Consider the following 15,204-nt stretch of genomic DNA (forward strand, 5'->3'; position numbering starts at 1 on the left):
GCTGCCCGCTCCTGACTCCCATGGAAATCCTGTGCAGCCAGTGTGGATGCCAAGATTTGTGCTGCTCTGCTCGGCTGCCAAATCTGATCTTGGGCAAAGCTCAGCTGAGCTCCAGAGGAGTGGAATGGTGGTAGGTGGTATGTGGGTCTTGGAGCTGAACCATCATGTTCACTCTTAAGAGCGCTGGTGATGGGGTAGGACTATCAGCATGTGTCTTGCTCCAGTTCTATTAGCAGCATGTCATGAAATCCAGTGCAGCTCTGTGAATGATGCTAAAAGCGGGGATTTACAGGGAATCTGTTAGATATGCACTTTTGTCATGCAGAGCTGTGTAATGGATCCTGCTTCCTTGACGGCTGATGAGGCAGAAGACAATTAATGCTGTTGACAGCAGAATAAGTCCAATGAAGAAAAAGGCTGCGAGGATCAGGCTGGCTTCTCCAGGACTCAGGGTTTTGCCAAAAAAATTACCCCCTTTGCTGTCATAATCTGTTAAAAGAGAATTAGTTGATGAGAAACCTATGCACAAATCTGTAAAGTTTTAAATGACATTTAAAGAAATCCTTACCTTCTGCAGTGGTTCTATTTTTCGCAGTAGTTGTATCGTATGCTCCAGTTGTGAGTTCTTCTGAAGGAGCCTTCCTCTCTGTGCAGAGAGAGAAAGGATAGTTAAGTTGAAAATCTTAATATATACTTTGTTCTCGTTTGTAAAAGTGGTGCTGATTTTATTTAATTATTTCTACATTGTTGATCTGTACAGAAATTGTGATTAGGTCAGCACAGCTATTGCAGCTCCATGGGCAATGTCCCCCTTCTCTATAGGCATCTCTGTTACTTCACTACTTACTTACTGTAGTGATGGGACAAGGGATAATGGATTTAAACTGAAAAAGGATAGATTTAGATTAAAGGAAGAATTAAAGGAAGAACTCTTCCCTGTGAGGGTGCTGAGGCGCTGGCACAGGGTGCCCAGAGAAGCTGTTGCTGCCCCATCCCTGGCAGTGTTCAAGGCCAGGTTGGACACAGGGGCTTGGAGCAACCTGGTCTAGTGTGAGGTGTCCCTGCCCGTGGCAGGGGGATCGAACCAAATGCTCTTTAAGGTCCTTTCCAACCCAAACCATTCCATGACTCTGTATTTCAGTTCTGCTTTTGCTTATTCATTTGAAGTCTCACAGCCTGCATGAATACGTGGTATAGAATAAATTCACCTTATCCAAGGAAGGAATATCTTGGTTACATTTGGCATTACATTTGTTATCCTGCTGCTACAGGGTTACGGGTACAAGATGTGCCACCTGGCACTGTTGCAATCCCTGCAGAGAAGTGTAGCAAGCACAGTGGGGACCCAGGCAGGAGATGCTGGATCCAGATGTTTAGTGAAATTATGTAATGTGGAGAGGCTCACAGAGCACTTTTGGCTTCACTCAGAAGTGGTGGAATGGATCAGCACCGCTCAAAAATTTGCCAACTTCTGTTAGTCAAAACAACTCCTATCTCTTGAACAGGATGACAAATCATGTTCTGGAGCATCTTGTATCTCAGATGATCTCTGCGCATGCAGGAAGGAACTCAAATAGCTCTGGGAGACAGCAGTTATTGCAGGGAGGAACCAGTCTCACGCCAGCCTGCAGGCCCTCCTGCACGGCACGTGGCAGCAGGGCTGAAAAATAGCTTTGCAGTTGTTTTCTGCACCAGCTGTGGATGACTAAGCAGGCTGCCACTGTCTTAGAAGGGCTCTAAGTGAAGAATCAACTGTTTTTAAGTTGCAGAGTGCAGCAAAGATTTTGCCATGTCATTAGGGGTGTTTGTCCTGTCCCTAGATGATGCTAACTGGCCACGGCAGTAATGTACTGGTGCACAGGGTGCAGCAGTGACATCAGCTCTCATTTCCTCCCTGCCTTCTGTAAGATCTTCTGCGATACCTCCTCTGAGTTGTGGGACACATTTCTGGCACTGCACCTGATTTATTGATGGTGTAGGTTGTCTCCATGCCAGCGTGGATATGGTCGGCTACGTGGCAGTGCAGAAGCCATGTTCCAGGGTTTTCTGCTACAAGATCAATTGTCTGGAAAGTCCCAGGAAAAAGGTCATATACGTCTCCTCTGTGGTCCTTATCTGTCTGTGGCAAGGCAAAACAGGCATCGTGAGAGTCGTGCCTCAAATACCCCCCACAGGCATTGAAATATTCCAGTTAGACTTTCAGCTCCTCAGGGCAGATCAAATGGTTCTTGTTATGTATTTCTAGTGAGCCTCATCCAGGGAAACTGAGGTCTGTAGACGCCTCTTATTTTTAATAATACTAATAATACTACTAATACTAACACTACTACTACTACTAATAAATTAATTACTATTTATATATTACATAATATATTACTATAATATGTTAATACATTATAATACAGCTATATATTATTAATATATTGATAATGCGTTAATAAGTAATATATTAATATATACTAAGCTATGGATTAATATATTATAATAAGCCTATGTATTATTCTTAATACATAATTAACAACATAAGACCCCCCCCAGAGGACTTTGAGGAGTTTTTTAGATAGACCTGCCAGTGGCAAGCTGTCACAACATAAAACTGTTCTCTAAGCAGGCATAACTAATTTCCCCCCTGTATCTTCCTTATGCCCATGAGTAAACACATGTTTCAACTCATCTAACCATGTCCTCTAACAGCGACATTTATTCATGTTTCATAACAGGCTTGGACTAATAGAAGCTTTGCAAGGATCTTATTCATTTTGTATTTCGTTAACATGCAAAACTTTTTCTGACCTCAGCACCAGCCCAGGGACTCTGCACCCAAGCTACAAAACCAGGCTAGAACCTGGACTTTTTTTTTTCAGAAATTTCCCATCCCACTATAAAGGTTTTACTTTGATGAATTTTACCAACCTTGAAGATGAAGGTCTGTGCGTGGAAGTGAACTGTATGTATATCCACTTCATCACCCATTCCTATCAAGTACCAGTTTGTCCTGTCACCTTCATTCATTGTTAGACCCAGAAGACTGTTATAAATCTTCCCATTGATGGCTAGAAGAATGACAAAATAGGACTGGTTAATAACTGGCCATGGTATGGGTGATGATAACCTCCACTTCAGCACCCTTTGAGCTTTATCTCTGGGGAGATGGGGTACCCAGGCAGAGAGGGGACAGGCATGTGTGACCATCGCAAGCGCTCTCCATGGTGACTTCTGCCATGGCAGGGAGACAGTCACAGTTTTTGTTCCAGTTTCCAGATCATCTAAGTGCACAGCAGCAACTATTTTTCTGTCTGGAGAAGCATTGAACAGGTTTTTCACTGGGTGAGATTGAACTCCTGAACAAACAGGATTTGTGCTGAGAAGCTACATGGGAAAAGAGGGAACAGAGTTGTTGCCTAAAATGGGTACCATCTGTAGACAGAGAAATCTTCTTTGCCAGGGCTGTTTCTGACCCTGTCCAGTCTGTTCTGCCTGGCTGCTGAGCTGGTTGCTGCTACAGCCACAGCTTTAAAATGTCATCCTTATGCTCCTACAGGTCAAGCCTGCAAGGAACACAGCTCCCAAGTGACAAGGGAATTCTGGAAGGGCAGCCTTTTCGCAAGAGTATAAGATTAAATTATCTTGCTTGTTAGAAAAATATGTCGGCTGGGCCCCATGAAATCTTTTTGTTTCCAGAGTTGCAGTTTCTGAAGTTGTGACATGGTTGGGTAAGCGCAGGCTTAGTCAAATGTCTTCCTAAAAGGGCTGTGAAAAAGAAACCTATGCCTTTTGGCTGCTGCCACCGAGTCCTACATACCATGCTTGCTGTTGCCTTCTACAAAGTTCTTAGTGGCATTAAAACCATCAGGATTCTTATGAAGGTATGTTTCAATATTGTCTTTCAAATACCAGGATTCATTTTCATCAAACACCATAAACAGAAGAGTAAATTCACGATCAATGTCTTTCCTTAGACCTCTTTCATCTAGAATTCCTTTTCTGCAAACTACAAGAGGCCCAATCAGACCGCTGTATGTGTCCTGAAATACAATAAATACATGCATTATAGATTTCCAGTTCATCCAGTTATGAAATAGACACAGATTAACTACAGATTAAATAAAGATGAAATTCCATTTTTATATCAGATGAGAAAAAATAATTTCTTACCCTGATTAGAGATACCTTTTTTGTATTAATGTACCCAAGTTATGTTTTGCCTTCACCCAACATCCCTTCAACTATTCTTTAAAGAGGGAATCACATTACATTGGTGTATGCCTGGGGATTTCCATGGATTAAGTTACCCAAGCATGTGCAACTGTTATCAAAGAAGACAAAGCATGTATCTCTGTAAATCATTCCTCTAGCCTGTGGTCCTTGCACAAATGTGAAGCAGGATCCTTTCAGAAACATTATGCAAGGCAGGATGCTTTAACCAAAGGAATGTAATCTTAATGACCATTTCTTGGTTACCTTTACAAAATTCACTGTTGAATAATAAACCCAAGTGATACAGTTTGGATCTGTTTTACCAGGGCCAGATCGTTCTGGGACGTTCCACCTGTAGGTATTTATTTCCCCTGAAACAGAGAGAACAATTTTACCACAAGCAGCTGGGTATTAGAAGCTTTGAATAGTATGTAACTGAGATCTGCTACCCGCCTCCTCAAAACATGATCTGAATCAAAACTATCTATGGAAGCATGCAGCAATGGGATATGGATGTGATGCTGCCTTCCAGGAGGCCATTGACATTCCAGTGGTGTAAAGGAAGTCAGATAGCTCCAGAAAAGGAGAGGTGCAAATGATTCTGGCAACAGTGGCACTCCACAGAGGGAAGTCTGGAAATAGGACTCTTCATCTTTCTCCTTAGTCAAAACTTGTAGCAGATCAATGATCTTGCTGATGCTTAAGGTCAGTTGAAGATGTTGGAGCCAAGCTCTGGAAAATGATTGTTGGAGCTTCTCAGCTGAAAAGGACACAAAGATATGGCAGTTGCCACTGGGATTTTGCAGATGGTGCTGCAGCAGTGTATCAGCTCTGGGCCAGGAGGGGAGAGCTGAGTATGTACCAACCTACTGACTGGGACACACGAAGGGGTCCTTTCCTCCTCCAGCTAAGCCCCTGCTCTCCATCAATCACCAGAGAACCCCTGTCCCTTCCCAAAAGCCATCACCCCTGCCATGTCCTCCCTGAGCAGAGGTTCCCTGACCTCTGATTTAAAAACACCCTGGAACAATCTGATGGGGCAATGATCCATTTGGTTGAGGATCAGTTCTCTACACTGAACACATCTATGTTGGGATAAGCTGCCTGTGCTTGTGTTTCCCTGCTGGTTTTTTGGTGGTACTGCCGGAAGGATAGGAGACCAAGATCTGGTCAACACCTTGCTCTTTTAAGTGGTGTAGAAATGTTGAACCAGGCAGTCTCTGGCACAAAAGTCTTCCAGGGTGAAAAAAGCCAAGAACAGACAGGCACATGCTATGAGTCAGGGAAAAACAAAAAAATCACAGAACTCTTGGCCATGACCTTAGTACAGCCATAACCCAACAGCTGCCAACAGCTATAGGCATCAGGTCAAAGGAGAATTTTCGAGCTTAAATGGTTGCGAAGTGACTGAGCCTGATTTTGTGTCACTGAGCCGGTTTTGATGGGTCATGCAGTAGTGGGGTTTATTGTACAGCAATAACTACAAAAAAAGAAATGGTGACTCTCAATTATCGTACTATATGAGATGAGTCTCATGTAAATGTTGCAATACCATTTAATCTTACAGGACAAGCACCTTCTGTTCATTACAGCATTGGTTTATACACTCAGTGGAGATTAGAAAGGCTTTCAAGAGACAACACTACACTAATAGGACAGAAACCCTCAGTCTCAGAGATATTCGTGCCATGGAGACACACTAGGGAAGAGTTTGTCCTCCACCTGTATCTAACCTCTATGTCATCATCCCTTTTCAGAGGGAATGATGTGAGAAGATAGCCTGCCCATGGTCCTTTACCACTTCCTTGCTTTTTACTCCTCACTTCAGGACATTTGGACATTGTAGACAGAAAAATCTCCATTCTGCTTAAAACCTGAGGCACTTCAGATGGCATCAGAGACCTGTCTTTGAAGTTCAAATGAAGCATAATCCCTGAAAAGACTGATAAACAAGAGGAAAATTGAGGTTTTCTCCCTTTTTGCTGCTGCATAAATGGAGGAATGGACAGGGAGAGACAAAGCTGTGGCAGCTGAGAGCTGTTTTGGCTGCTATGGATCTGCTCTCTTCATCTCCACCATGCCACTCACAATCTGTCTAGGACCTGGAAGTGCTCTTGGGAGCACAGATTAGCAGGACATAAATCTGACTGACGACTGCTTCAAGATTTACTAGAACTAGATGGGCTCTGGGAAGCTTAGGGTGAGCAGTCCAGCCTGGCCTAGAGAGACAGACAGTGAGGATTTATAGATGATGGTGGTGGGGACTGCAGTTCTCGGGAATTACTCTTGTTTTGAGGGACTTGCTTTCCGTGTTAACAGCTGCTTTCAAACTCCTAAGGAAAAGTCTGTCCTTAGATCTTGCTGAGGAGTCCTTTCCTTTGGCTTACCGTCAGACGCAGACATCTTCCCTCAAACTAATTTATCCCAAGCCTGCTCCCATGTGGACATAGGAGACACGACAGTAGTGTTCCTCGTGTTATACCTCAACTGTCAATAAAACATCTACAACATCATGGGTCACATAATAAAGCAAGGGAATCATATAAATCAGCTCCTTTTCTTTCTTTTTTGCCCGCATATATTAACCCCAAGTATTCATTCATCAAACTCCAGTAAGGCAGATGTTGGCTCATGAATTTCTGTGTGATTGTACTCCATAAATACAGCTGTTTACAGGAAAGAAATTTCAGCTTGCAAAGAGGCTTAGTACATCAGAGTTTCTTTTCATTTAATTTCACACTGAAGCTCACAAATACTGAGAAAAATAAATGTGTGAGTGATGGAAAGCAAAGGTGTGTACATTTTGGCTTGACTCTGATGCCTGGGTTTGAGTCTGACTTCCTACTAGGATATAAAACCCAAAATAAAAATTGAAGTACAAACTTTTTAAGAGGTACTTTTCAATATGAAAGATTTCAATGCCGTGAGAACTAGTTTCTACCATTTTCCTTACTGGAAACTGAAGCATATTTGATACACTTTTTCAAAGACTTTTAATTCACATGACAGCTACGTTTTGCATTTTATGCATCAGCTCTCAAAGCAAATGCTGATTCTGTGTAGATCAAGAGAGAAGCAGAGTTTGTATTGCCAACTGCAACTCTGCCACCCAGCTTCTCAGTTTTCAAAACACTATTAGAGTGTCAGTCTGGAGCCAAATGCACCACTGGCTTATGCTTCTTTTGCCATGATTATGGGCCTGCTTCTGCCTTTTTTTGGAGGTTGCCCAGTGATATTACATTCCAGCTGATGGGAACAAAGGTTCATTCTCTGCCTGGACATGCTCACTTGATCAAGAGGCTACATGAATAACAATACAGAATCATATCTGAATAAAAGCTAGTGTGTTATGTCTGGAAGAGCATATAGGTATGCGTAAGCGTGAAAGAGGGATAATCATTCATGTGTTAAAACACTTTTATGTACAATTTCATAGCTCAAAGGAAAAAAAAGAGCAGCCTTACCAGGGAGTGTAATTGGTGTCTCAGGTTGCTCTTCACAACCCACCTCTTCTATTCCATGTGCAGTTATTGAATAAGGCCTGCTGGCTTTGTTCTTAAATACAACCAATACAGAGTCACCAACCTCAGCATGGAGTAACGGCCCTAAATTAAACCAGAAGATGCTAGTGATTAATGGTTCTTTTCTGAATGTAGCAAACTTCCCATAGCTTGGCCTAGGAGAGGAGCCAAGGTCTTTCCCAAAACCCTCGGGCTCTTCTATTCTTTCAGCAAAACCATCAAAACCTGTCTATTATTCTAGGTGATGAAAAGCTCCATATATACAAACAGTCTTTCCTTCGTTCTGGTCAATGAGAAGAATTGTTTACTCTGGAGACAGGTCTTTGGATACCTTGTTTTTAAGGAAAACTCTTGTGGATGTTTTTTGTATCTTTCAAAATTTTATTTCTTCCGCTGTTAACAGGTTGTTTTTTTTTTTTTTTGAAACTATGTTTTTAGTTTTGTACCTCAAAACGGGAAATGTCAAACACATTTCTAGAGGGTGTTGGCTACTTTATGGCCATTTGTTGCCCACTTCTCACCCCATAAAAAACATGAGCTGATGGTTATTTTATGACATATGTAAAATTTTTTCTTGCCCAATTTCAGATACAAATCCAGCCTCTTAGTATTGACGTAATCTGCCTACAGGAGTTCTAAAGTTAAGGTGAATCCTGGAATTGCTGTCTTGACATCCTCCCTGTTAGTACTCCTTAGGAAACTCTTTATTCATGTTTGAGAATGAACTCTCTAATTTGGAAAGAATCTTTACACTCAGCAATTATACAAACTGGGTGTAAAATCACTGATAACCTGGATAGGCATCAGTGTTCCTTGTTTCCCACGTAAACAAAGCTGGAAAAACTTAGTTTTTGGAAAGCAATCCTCTCACTTATCAGGCTCAGCCTGTGAGCCATGAGAGCTACTTGCCCAGGATTTCCAAGTGTTCCTCCTCCTCTGTCCTCACTTTGCGTTGTGTGAAGTTGCCGTTTGTGTACTCCCTGTAAACCACCTTCTTGTATTTTGAACCGATCTGATCTTCTGCTTGATTCAAGAAAATATGCCCATAGCTGCAAAATCAAAAGTCAAAAATTAAACTCATTAAACCTTACATATCTAAAGGCTAGTAACTGCTCTGTTATTCACAATAGATTCAATAAGAATATATGGCTTGATCCAGTGTGCTGATTGATGTGAAGCCCTGGGTGCTGCAAGAGAGTTTAAACAGCAAATAATAACAGTGATAATCCTTACTAAACACCTCTTTACCTCTTCAAACAGGTAAAGCTGAGGACACATTGCACTCACCACAAACTTTTGGGAACACAAATCCTTCACCAGAGCTTTCAGAGCAGAGATGAATTTCAAGCTAAGAGAGGTTTTGGCAACTCTCTCCAGCTGCATCCTCTGCTCCAATAAAAGATACCACCTGTCCCTGCAAAATTGAATCCTCTTATCACAGTGGCTGCTTTCACTATCTTGGCTATTAGTCAGCCACAGGAATATGATAACTGCAGCCTAACCTTGCGAAAGCAAATGCCATCATCTAAGAGGAGGCTGCTTTCCCCTGTCCCGTTCTGGTATGCACTGCGGAGGGCTGGATGCTTTCCCAGCATGAAGATATAGTGAAAAAGGTAGTTTCCCTTCTGCAGCTGGCAGGAGGTGCTTTGTTGTGCCCTCCAGGTTTGAGCAGTCACCCACGGGTTGTTGCTGCTCCCATGGGATCCCAGAGAGCTGACTTGCCAGCAGAGGACACTCACCACCAGCTGTGGAGGAGAGTGTTCACCTTCTCCTGAGAGCAGCTCTGTCTCCTGGCAGCTCATCTCCAGGGTGCCCCTGCCAGGGGAGCTGCGAGGCTGGCTCACAACATACTAAATAAAAGCACAAGAATGCCCCAGGAACACTGCTTACTGTACTAAGTGCTCACTGTAGTAATTAACTGTGTGTGAAACAGCAGCCTTTGACAGTACTAGAGTTAATACTTTCTTTAAGCACACTTCATCACCTGTGACTTACATTTTCTACCACTCACCATACTCTTCCTCTTTACAGGGTGCAGTTTACCAGCCACTTTCCTAAGGTCTAGTTTTGAAATATGTTCTTTGTTCCTTTATGTTTTCACCAAAGTGGTCTCGGAGACCTCCATATGCAGTATGACCTGGAATGTGTATCTTCTGCACATGCTTAGTATTCCTTAGCACAGTGCAGTGTAGAGGTGATTCACCTGCAGTAGTTACTATGTTCTGATTTTTCCAGAAGTTTTTCCAGGGGCTACCACACTGCAGTGAAGCAGGCTCAGCACCTCCCTAATGCATCTGAAGTTCTTGCAGGGGCTCACATCTGGGATGGGTACCTGGGTTTCTTCCCTACAAAAACCAGAGCACTGGGATGGGGAGAGTGAGGAAAGTGAGGGACTTGGGTGGCATCATTGTAGGGTTGAGACAGGGCTGGAAAACACACATGGATTTAGGTACTTGGAAGCCTTCTTAGGTTCAACAGCATTACAAGGCACGCTGAGATGAAAACATTTGAAAATGCTGCCTATGAACTAGTCTAGTCTGAAAGGTTGTCACTTTACAAATACTTTTTCCCTTATTTGTTCAGCAAAGACTGCCTCCTAAAAAGTACAAGGCTGGCTTCATGAAAGGATGCTTCCAAGTTTCCTCTCCGTTATGAGTTTGCCCCATGCCCACAAGCAATTTTTGGTTTGAGTACCTTTCCTCATTGCTGCTGATGTTGTAAATATTCGGTTCTGAGCTCTTATTTGAGGCATAGTCCCACTCCACCTCTTCTGCAGCGACATAGTAGATCCTCATGGTTCCACTCTGCTGCTGGGCTTGGGTGGTGTTACGGCAGCTGCTGACCTCGTAGAGATGTTTCATCCCACCAACAAAGTGATCAAAAGTCCTGCAAACCACTTTGAATGTACCTGGAAAGGAAAGCACATGAAAGTTAGGTGATTTAAAACACTTTAAAAAGCATCTTGGCAAATTAGTTCCTGCGCCTTGTACATCTCTGATCTGTCCTCAGACAAACTGCATCTGTGATGCTGTATGGAAAGTCAAGCATGGGGATGCTTATACAGAATCATAGGATTGTTTATGTTGGAAAAGACCTTTAAGATCATCAAGTCCAACTGTTAACCCAACACTGTCAAGTCCACCACCAAACCATGTTCCTGTACACCACATCTACATGTCTTTTGAATACCTCCAGGGATGGTAACTGCACCACTTTCCCGGGCAGCCTGTTCCAAAGATTGACAACCCTTTTTGTGAAGAAATTGCTCCTAATATCCACCCAAATCTCCCCTGGTGCAACTTAAGGCTGTTTCCTCTCGTTCTATCACTTATTACTTGGAAGAAAAGGATATTCGCCTCCCTACGACCTCCTTTCAGGTAGCAATAAGGTCTCCCCTGAGTAATGTCTTCTCGGGACTAAACGCTCTCAGTTCCCTCAGCCATTCCTCATCAGACTTGTGCTCTAGAACCTCCATCAGCTTTGCTACTCTTCTCTGGACCTGCTCCAGCACCTCAATGTCTCTCTCGTAGTGAGGGGCCCAAAACTGAACTCAGTGTTCAAGGTGCGGCCTCACCAGTGCCCAGTACAAGGGGACAATCACCGCCCTGGCCCTGCTGGCCACACTGTTTCTATTACCAGCCAGGATGCCATTGGCCTTCTTTATGCTTCTAGGGCAAAAGTGATGGAAAAGGTAAAATAACATGCAGTTAGAGAAAATCACATGTTGATGATTGTCAAGATCTAATAATTCTCAATTTCCATTACTGCGTATAGAAGGCTAGTTGGCAAAATGTAAAAATCTCCTAAAATATAGTGTTTGGTGGGACTTCTGCAGTGCAGTTACTTGACAGATAGGGGAAATGTATGGGATATGCACATGAAAAAGACACCAGTGCCAGAGGTCTAACCTGGCACGTACACAATGCAGATATAACTATCAGGTGTTCTGGCCAAGGATGGTCCTTGGCTCAGCCTTGTGCAACAGTGATGACTGTTGATTTAAACAGAGTTGCACTAACGTAAAGAAAAGTAGTATTTCAATCTTTGTCATGAAGCTTATCTGATGGTTACCTGTGAGGTTGAAGAAAATATCATATATACATGAGCATTACAAGTCTCTTTAATGTATATGCTTCTGAAGGAGCTCCTAAAGAATATTATTGAAAAACTATTATTGAAGTCCTAAAATCCCTTAAATCCCCAGCTACACTGTAGTGAATTTTATATTTGCTAAAAAAGCCTGTTTCAACAGTTATGGAAATTCTGTGAACATATCGTTAACTATCTCTCTGCCTGCTGCTCTGCCTATCCCAAGGTCATCAAAGCCTGCACTCTTTGGTGCATATACATATTTGATTTACGGCACTTTCCCAGAAAAGCAGCCCAGCCTGAACTCTCAGCTACGCCAGGTCCCCATGGTCTCCATGCGTTCAGGCTCCCTTGTGCAAAGCAGAGCATCCTGCTGACTGTTCTTTCGGCTGCCTGATTTCTACACATGCCACACTACCAAGATAAGCTCATAAACATACCCACACGGTCCGGCTGCATCAGCGCTGTCCATGATAAATGAGGAAACAAGGCCAGCCCGTCCCTCGTCGTCCCTCTCAGATCAATGGTGTTTCCTTGAAACTGAACCCCATGCATGTCATAGTGGCTGCCCAGCCCAATGAGGTGCCAGGAGACCTTGTCGTCCTTGCACATGGTCAGACCTGGCAGGTTACCAAACAGGTAGCCATTGACAGCTGGAGGAGAAGGAAAGAGCCTGGTTGGGAGCAGGTCTATGGAAACTCATCACAGAGCCTCCTACCACCTTCCTGACAAGAGACTCATAGAATCATAGAATCCCCCAGGTTGGAAAAGACCTTTAAGATCGTCAAGTTCAACCATTCCTCCAGGACTGCCAAGATCACCACTAGACCACGCCACTAAGGGCCTCCTCTACATGGTTTTTGAACACATCCAGGGATCATGATTCACTTCATGGCTCAGCAAGTCACAGCATTAATTAAGGGGGCATTTTGTGAAGCAAAGGTAGCACTGAATGACACCAAAATAATCTCATAATGATAATTCTATAAACTCTGAACTTCTACCTTTTTTTTTCAGCCTGTAAAACCTCGTAATAGCCATTTGCAGTGATGTAACACTTCTCCTCCAAGCTTTTGAGAGTGCCTCACACACACAATGAAGTGTATAAATTAGGTACCTCCTTTCAGCCTGGAGAATGTATAACCAAATCATTAAGGCCATGGAGTAGGCCATAAAGAGTCCACATTACAAATTCAGTCCTGATGGAACATTTTTATGTGATTTTGACCTTTCATTTCCACTTTTACTTCCAAAATGTACCTCTTTCTTTCACAAGAAAGGCTAAACTCCCTAATCCTCAAATGCTCTCCGCGATCACTGTGTAAAAGATACTATGGCAGAACAAAACTTTGGTATGAGATATTACATAATAACAGAAGAATAAAATAGGTGGGTGCAGAAAGCCCAGAGGTTCTCTAACAATATATATTCTCAGTGCTCTTCAGAAAACTAAAGCAAAGAGAGGTTATATGTGATTTGTTGAAATCTGTTGTATTAGGAATAACTTAGAGGTGGTCCATCCTGAAGTCAAATTATTACATCCAGAAGTGATGTTTTAAAATACTATTGGCCATTCCCCTCTTCCAAATGTGGTCAGTACCCAAGTGGGAGCTGGCACAGCAGAGCAGGTGGACCTTCATTGTCCAAGTCAGTGTCGAGGCCAGCAGTGAAATTCAAAGCACTAGTGAACGTTGGCCTCTTCTGCAGCTGATGCCCGACTCTGGCATTACTTCTTTTTATAGACCCAAGTGTTGTATCTAAAAGTACACTGTTCTCTTTCTGCAGTGTAGTTGGTAGGTGGATGCATTCATTGCTAATGTGACTGGGGTTTCAGGATGCACTCCAAGAGCTGGCCATAAGCCGACTGACAGCTTTCCACCTCACCCTCCAGTGCACCGCAGTTGGCTGTGAATGATGGTAAAACCTGCCAACTCATCTTCCTAGTATGACTGAAGAAAAGGTGTCATTAACAGACATGAGATATTTCATACCATGCATTTTGTTGGATTCCCTGAAGTCTGCATCATTTTCATCTACTTTTGAAGGGTCTCCAGTAAATGCTTCGATATTCTTGTTCAGATACCAGCTGTCATTTTCATCGAAGATTGAAAAGAGGAGGTAAAATTCTTTGTCTATTCCTTTCTGTAGCCAAGAAGGAAGCCAAGACATTAAAAATCAATCTGCGCAGAATTACCCAAGTAATTCTTTTTTTAACAAAGCTTTCTTTCCCCCCAAAATTGCAGCCACCTTCTTACTATGTTCTTGTAGAGACAGGGATTGACACTCTTCCATCAGCCGGAAGGATAAATAAAGTGTCCATTACTTACTTAGGGTGGAAAGATGCTTTCATTGCCAATCAGTGCATAGAAAAGATGGAAAAGCTAAGGATGAGCCAGAATACTGGGGAATTACAGTTTCCTCCTCCTAACCATCTCCTTAGGTCAGCTTTTACCCTGGGGAATGCCATTTGTTTAATCTCTTAAAACCGAGCTGGGCAAATTGGCCCATATGGGACCCTCCCCCCCCACTCCAGCGCACCACCCTGCTTTTAGGGACAAGCAGATGTCCATGTTGGGCACCTGTGTCCCATCAGGATTCAGCGTGTTCTTCCGACAGACCAGCAAAGGCCCCACGAGGCCAGAGTTGGTGTCCTTGACAGCATCGGTTGCTGAGTAGTACAGATAGGTCAGGCACGGGGGGTCACTCTCTGTTGGACCTCCATTTTCAGGCACCCTCCATTTGTATGTGAAAGTTTCACCTGGCTTAACGTGGGCTCCTGGCTTCATATAGCCTGCAGAGAGAAAATTGAGAAGGTTTTGTCTTCCTGAATACAAGCATTAGCTGGGAGTCAGACATAGCTGCTGATTTATGTGGACAAGCTCCCCCTTGCAGCCACTACTCAGGCACCATTCCTTACTCTGGGCCCTTATGCCTTGGGGACATCTCACTGGAGTCCTGTGCCATGGGGACAACCAAGCCCATTTACCTGTAGAACAAGTTTAGCTGCTTCACACAGACACCTTCTAATGCTATCTGGCTTCCTCTAAAGTTTGCAGCTTACCTGCCCTGTTGTGAGGTCCATCTGTGGCACAAACACAGACGCTGGCTTTTCATTAAGCACCAGCAAAGCAACTGCATCAGTGAGCAGAGCTGCAACTGTGGCTTTTTGGAAATTCAAATAAAATCTGACCCTGGTAATTGTTTCTTTTTGAGTTTGTAGCAGTACACACAAACCTCTGTCAGAGTCTTCACAGGGCGGTTGCTATTACTTTTTTTGGAAGCTACTGTTAAAGGATTTGGGCCATTGTCAGTTGCCATGCACAGGGTGGATTTAGCACCATTCATGTAATCTAGCCACTGTAAAAGAGTGTCAGCATCCACTCAGAGAGGACTTTTA

General features: G+C 43.2%; 1 protein-coding gene across 1 annotated transcript in view; it reads right to left on the reverse strand.

Moving 5' to 3' along the window:
* Positions 1 to 229: 229 nt before the first annotated feature.
* HEPHL1 (hephaestin like 1) overlaps positions 230 to 15,204 on the reverse strand; it is a 34,186-nt gene continuing 19,211 nt past the window's right edge. Inside the window, exons 9-20 of the mRNA XM_030476319.1 lie at positions 14,387 to 14,598; positions 13,799 to 13,949; positions 12,248 to 12,460; positions 10,413 to 10,626; positions 8,628 to 8,767; positions 7,662 to 7,802; positions 4,462 to 4,568; positions 3,803 to 4,025; positions 2,914 to 3,053; positions 1,960 to 2,119; positions 569 to 646; positions 230 to 489 (exon numbers count right to left, since the gene is read on the reverse strand). Coding sequence (XP_030332179.1) covers positions 287 to 489; positions 569 to 646; positions 1,960 to 2,119; positions 2,914 to 3,053; positions 3,803 to 4,025; positions 4,462 to 4,568; positions 7,662 to 7,802; positions 8,628 to 8,767; positions 10,413 to 10,626; positions 12,248 to 12,460; positions 13,799 to 13,949; positions 14,387 to 14,598 — 1,982 coding nt within the window. The 3' untranslated portion in view covers positions 230 to 286. The remainder of the gene's footprint in view (positions 490 to 568; positions 647 to 1,959; positions 2,120 to 2,913; positions 3,054 to 3,802; positions 4,026 to 4,461; positions 4,569 to 7,661; positions 7,803 to 8,627; positions 8,768 to 10,412; positions 10,627 to 12,247; positions 12,461 to 13,798; positions 13,950 to 14,386; positions 14,599 to 15,204) is intronic.

Source organism: Strigops habroptila, chromosome 2 (genome assembly GCF_004027225.2).
Source record: "Strigops habroptila isolate Jane chromosome 2, bStrHab1.2.pri, whole genome shotgun sequence".
Lineage (NCBI taxonomy): Eukaryota > Metazoa > Chordata > Aves > Psittaciformes > Psittacidae > Strigops > Strigops habroptila.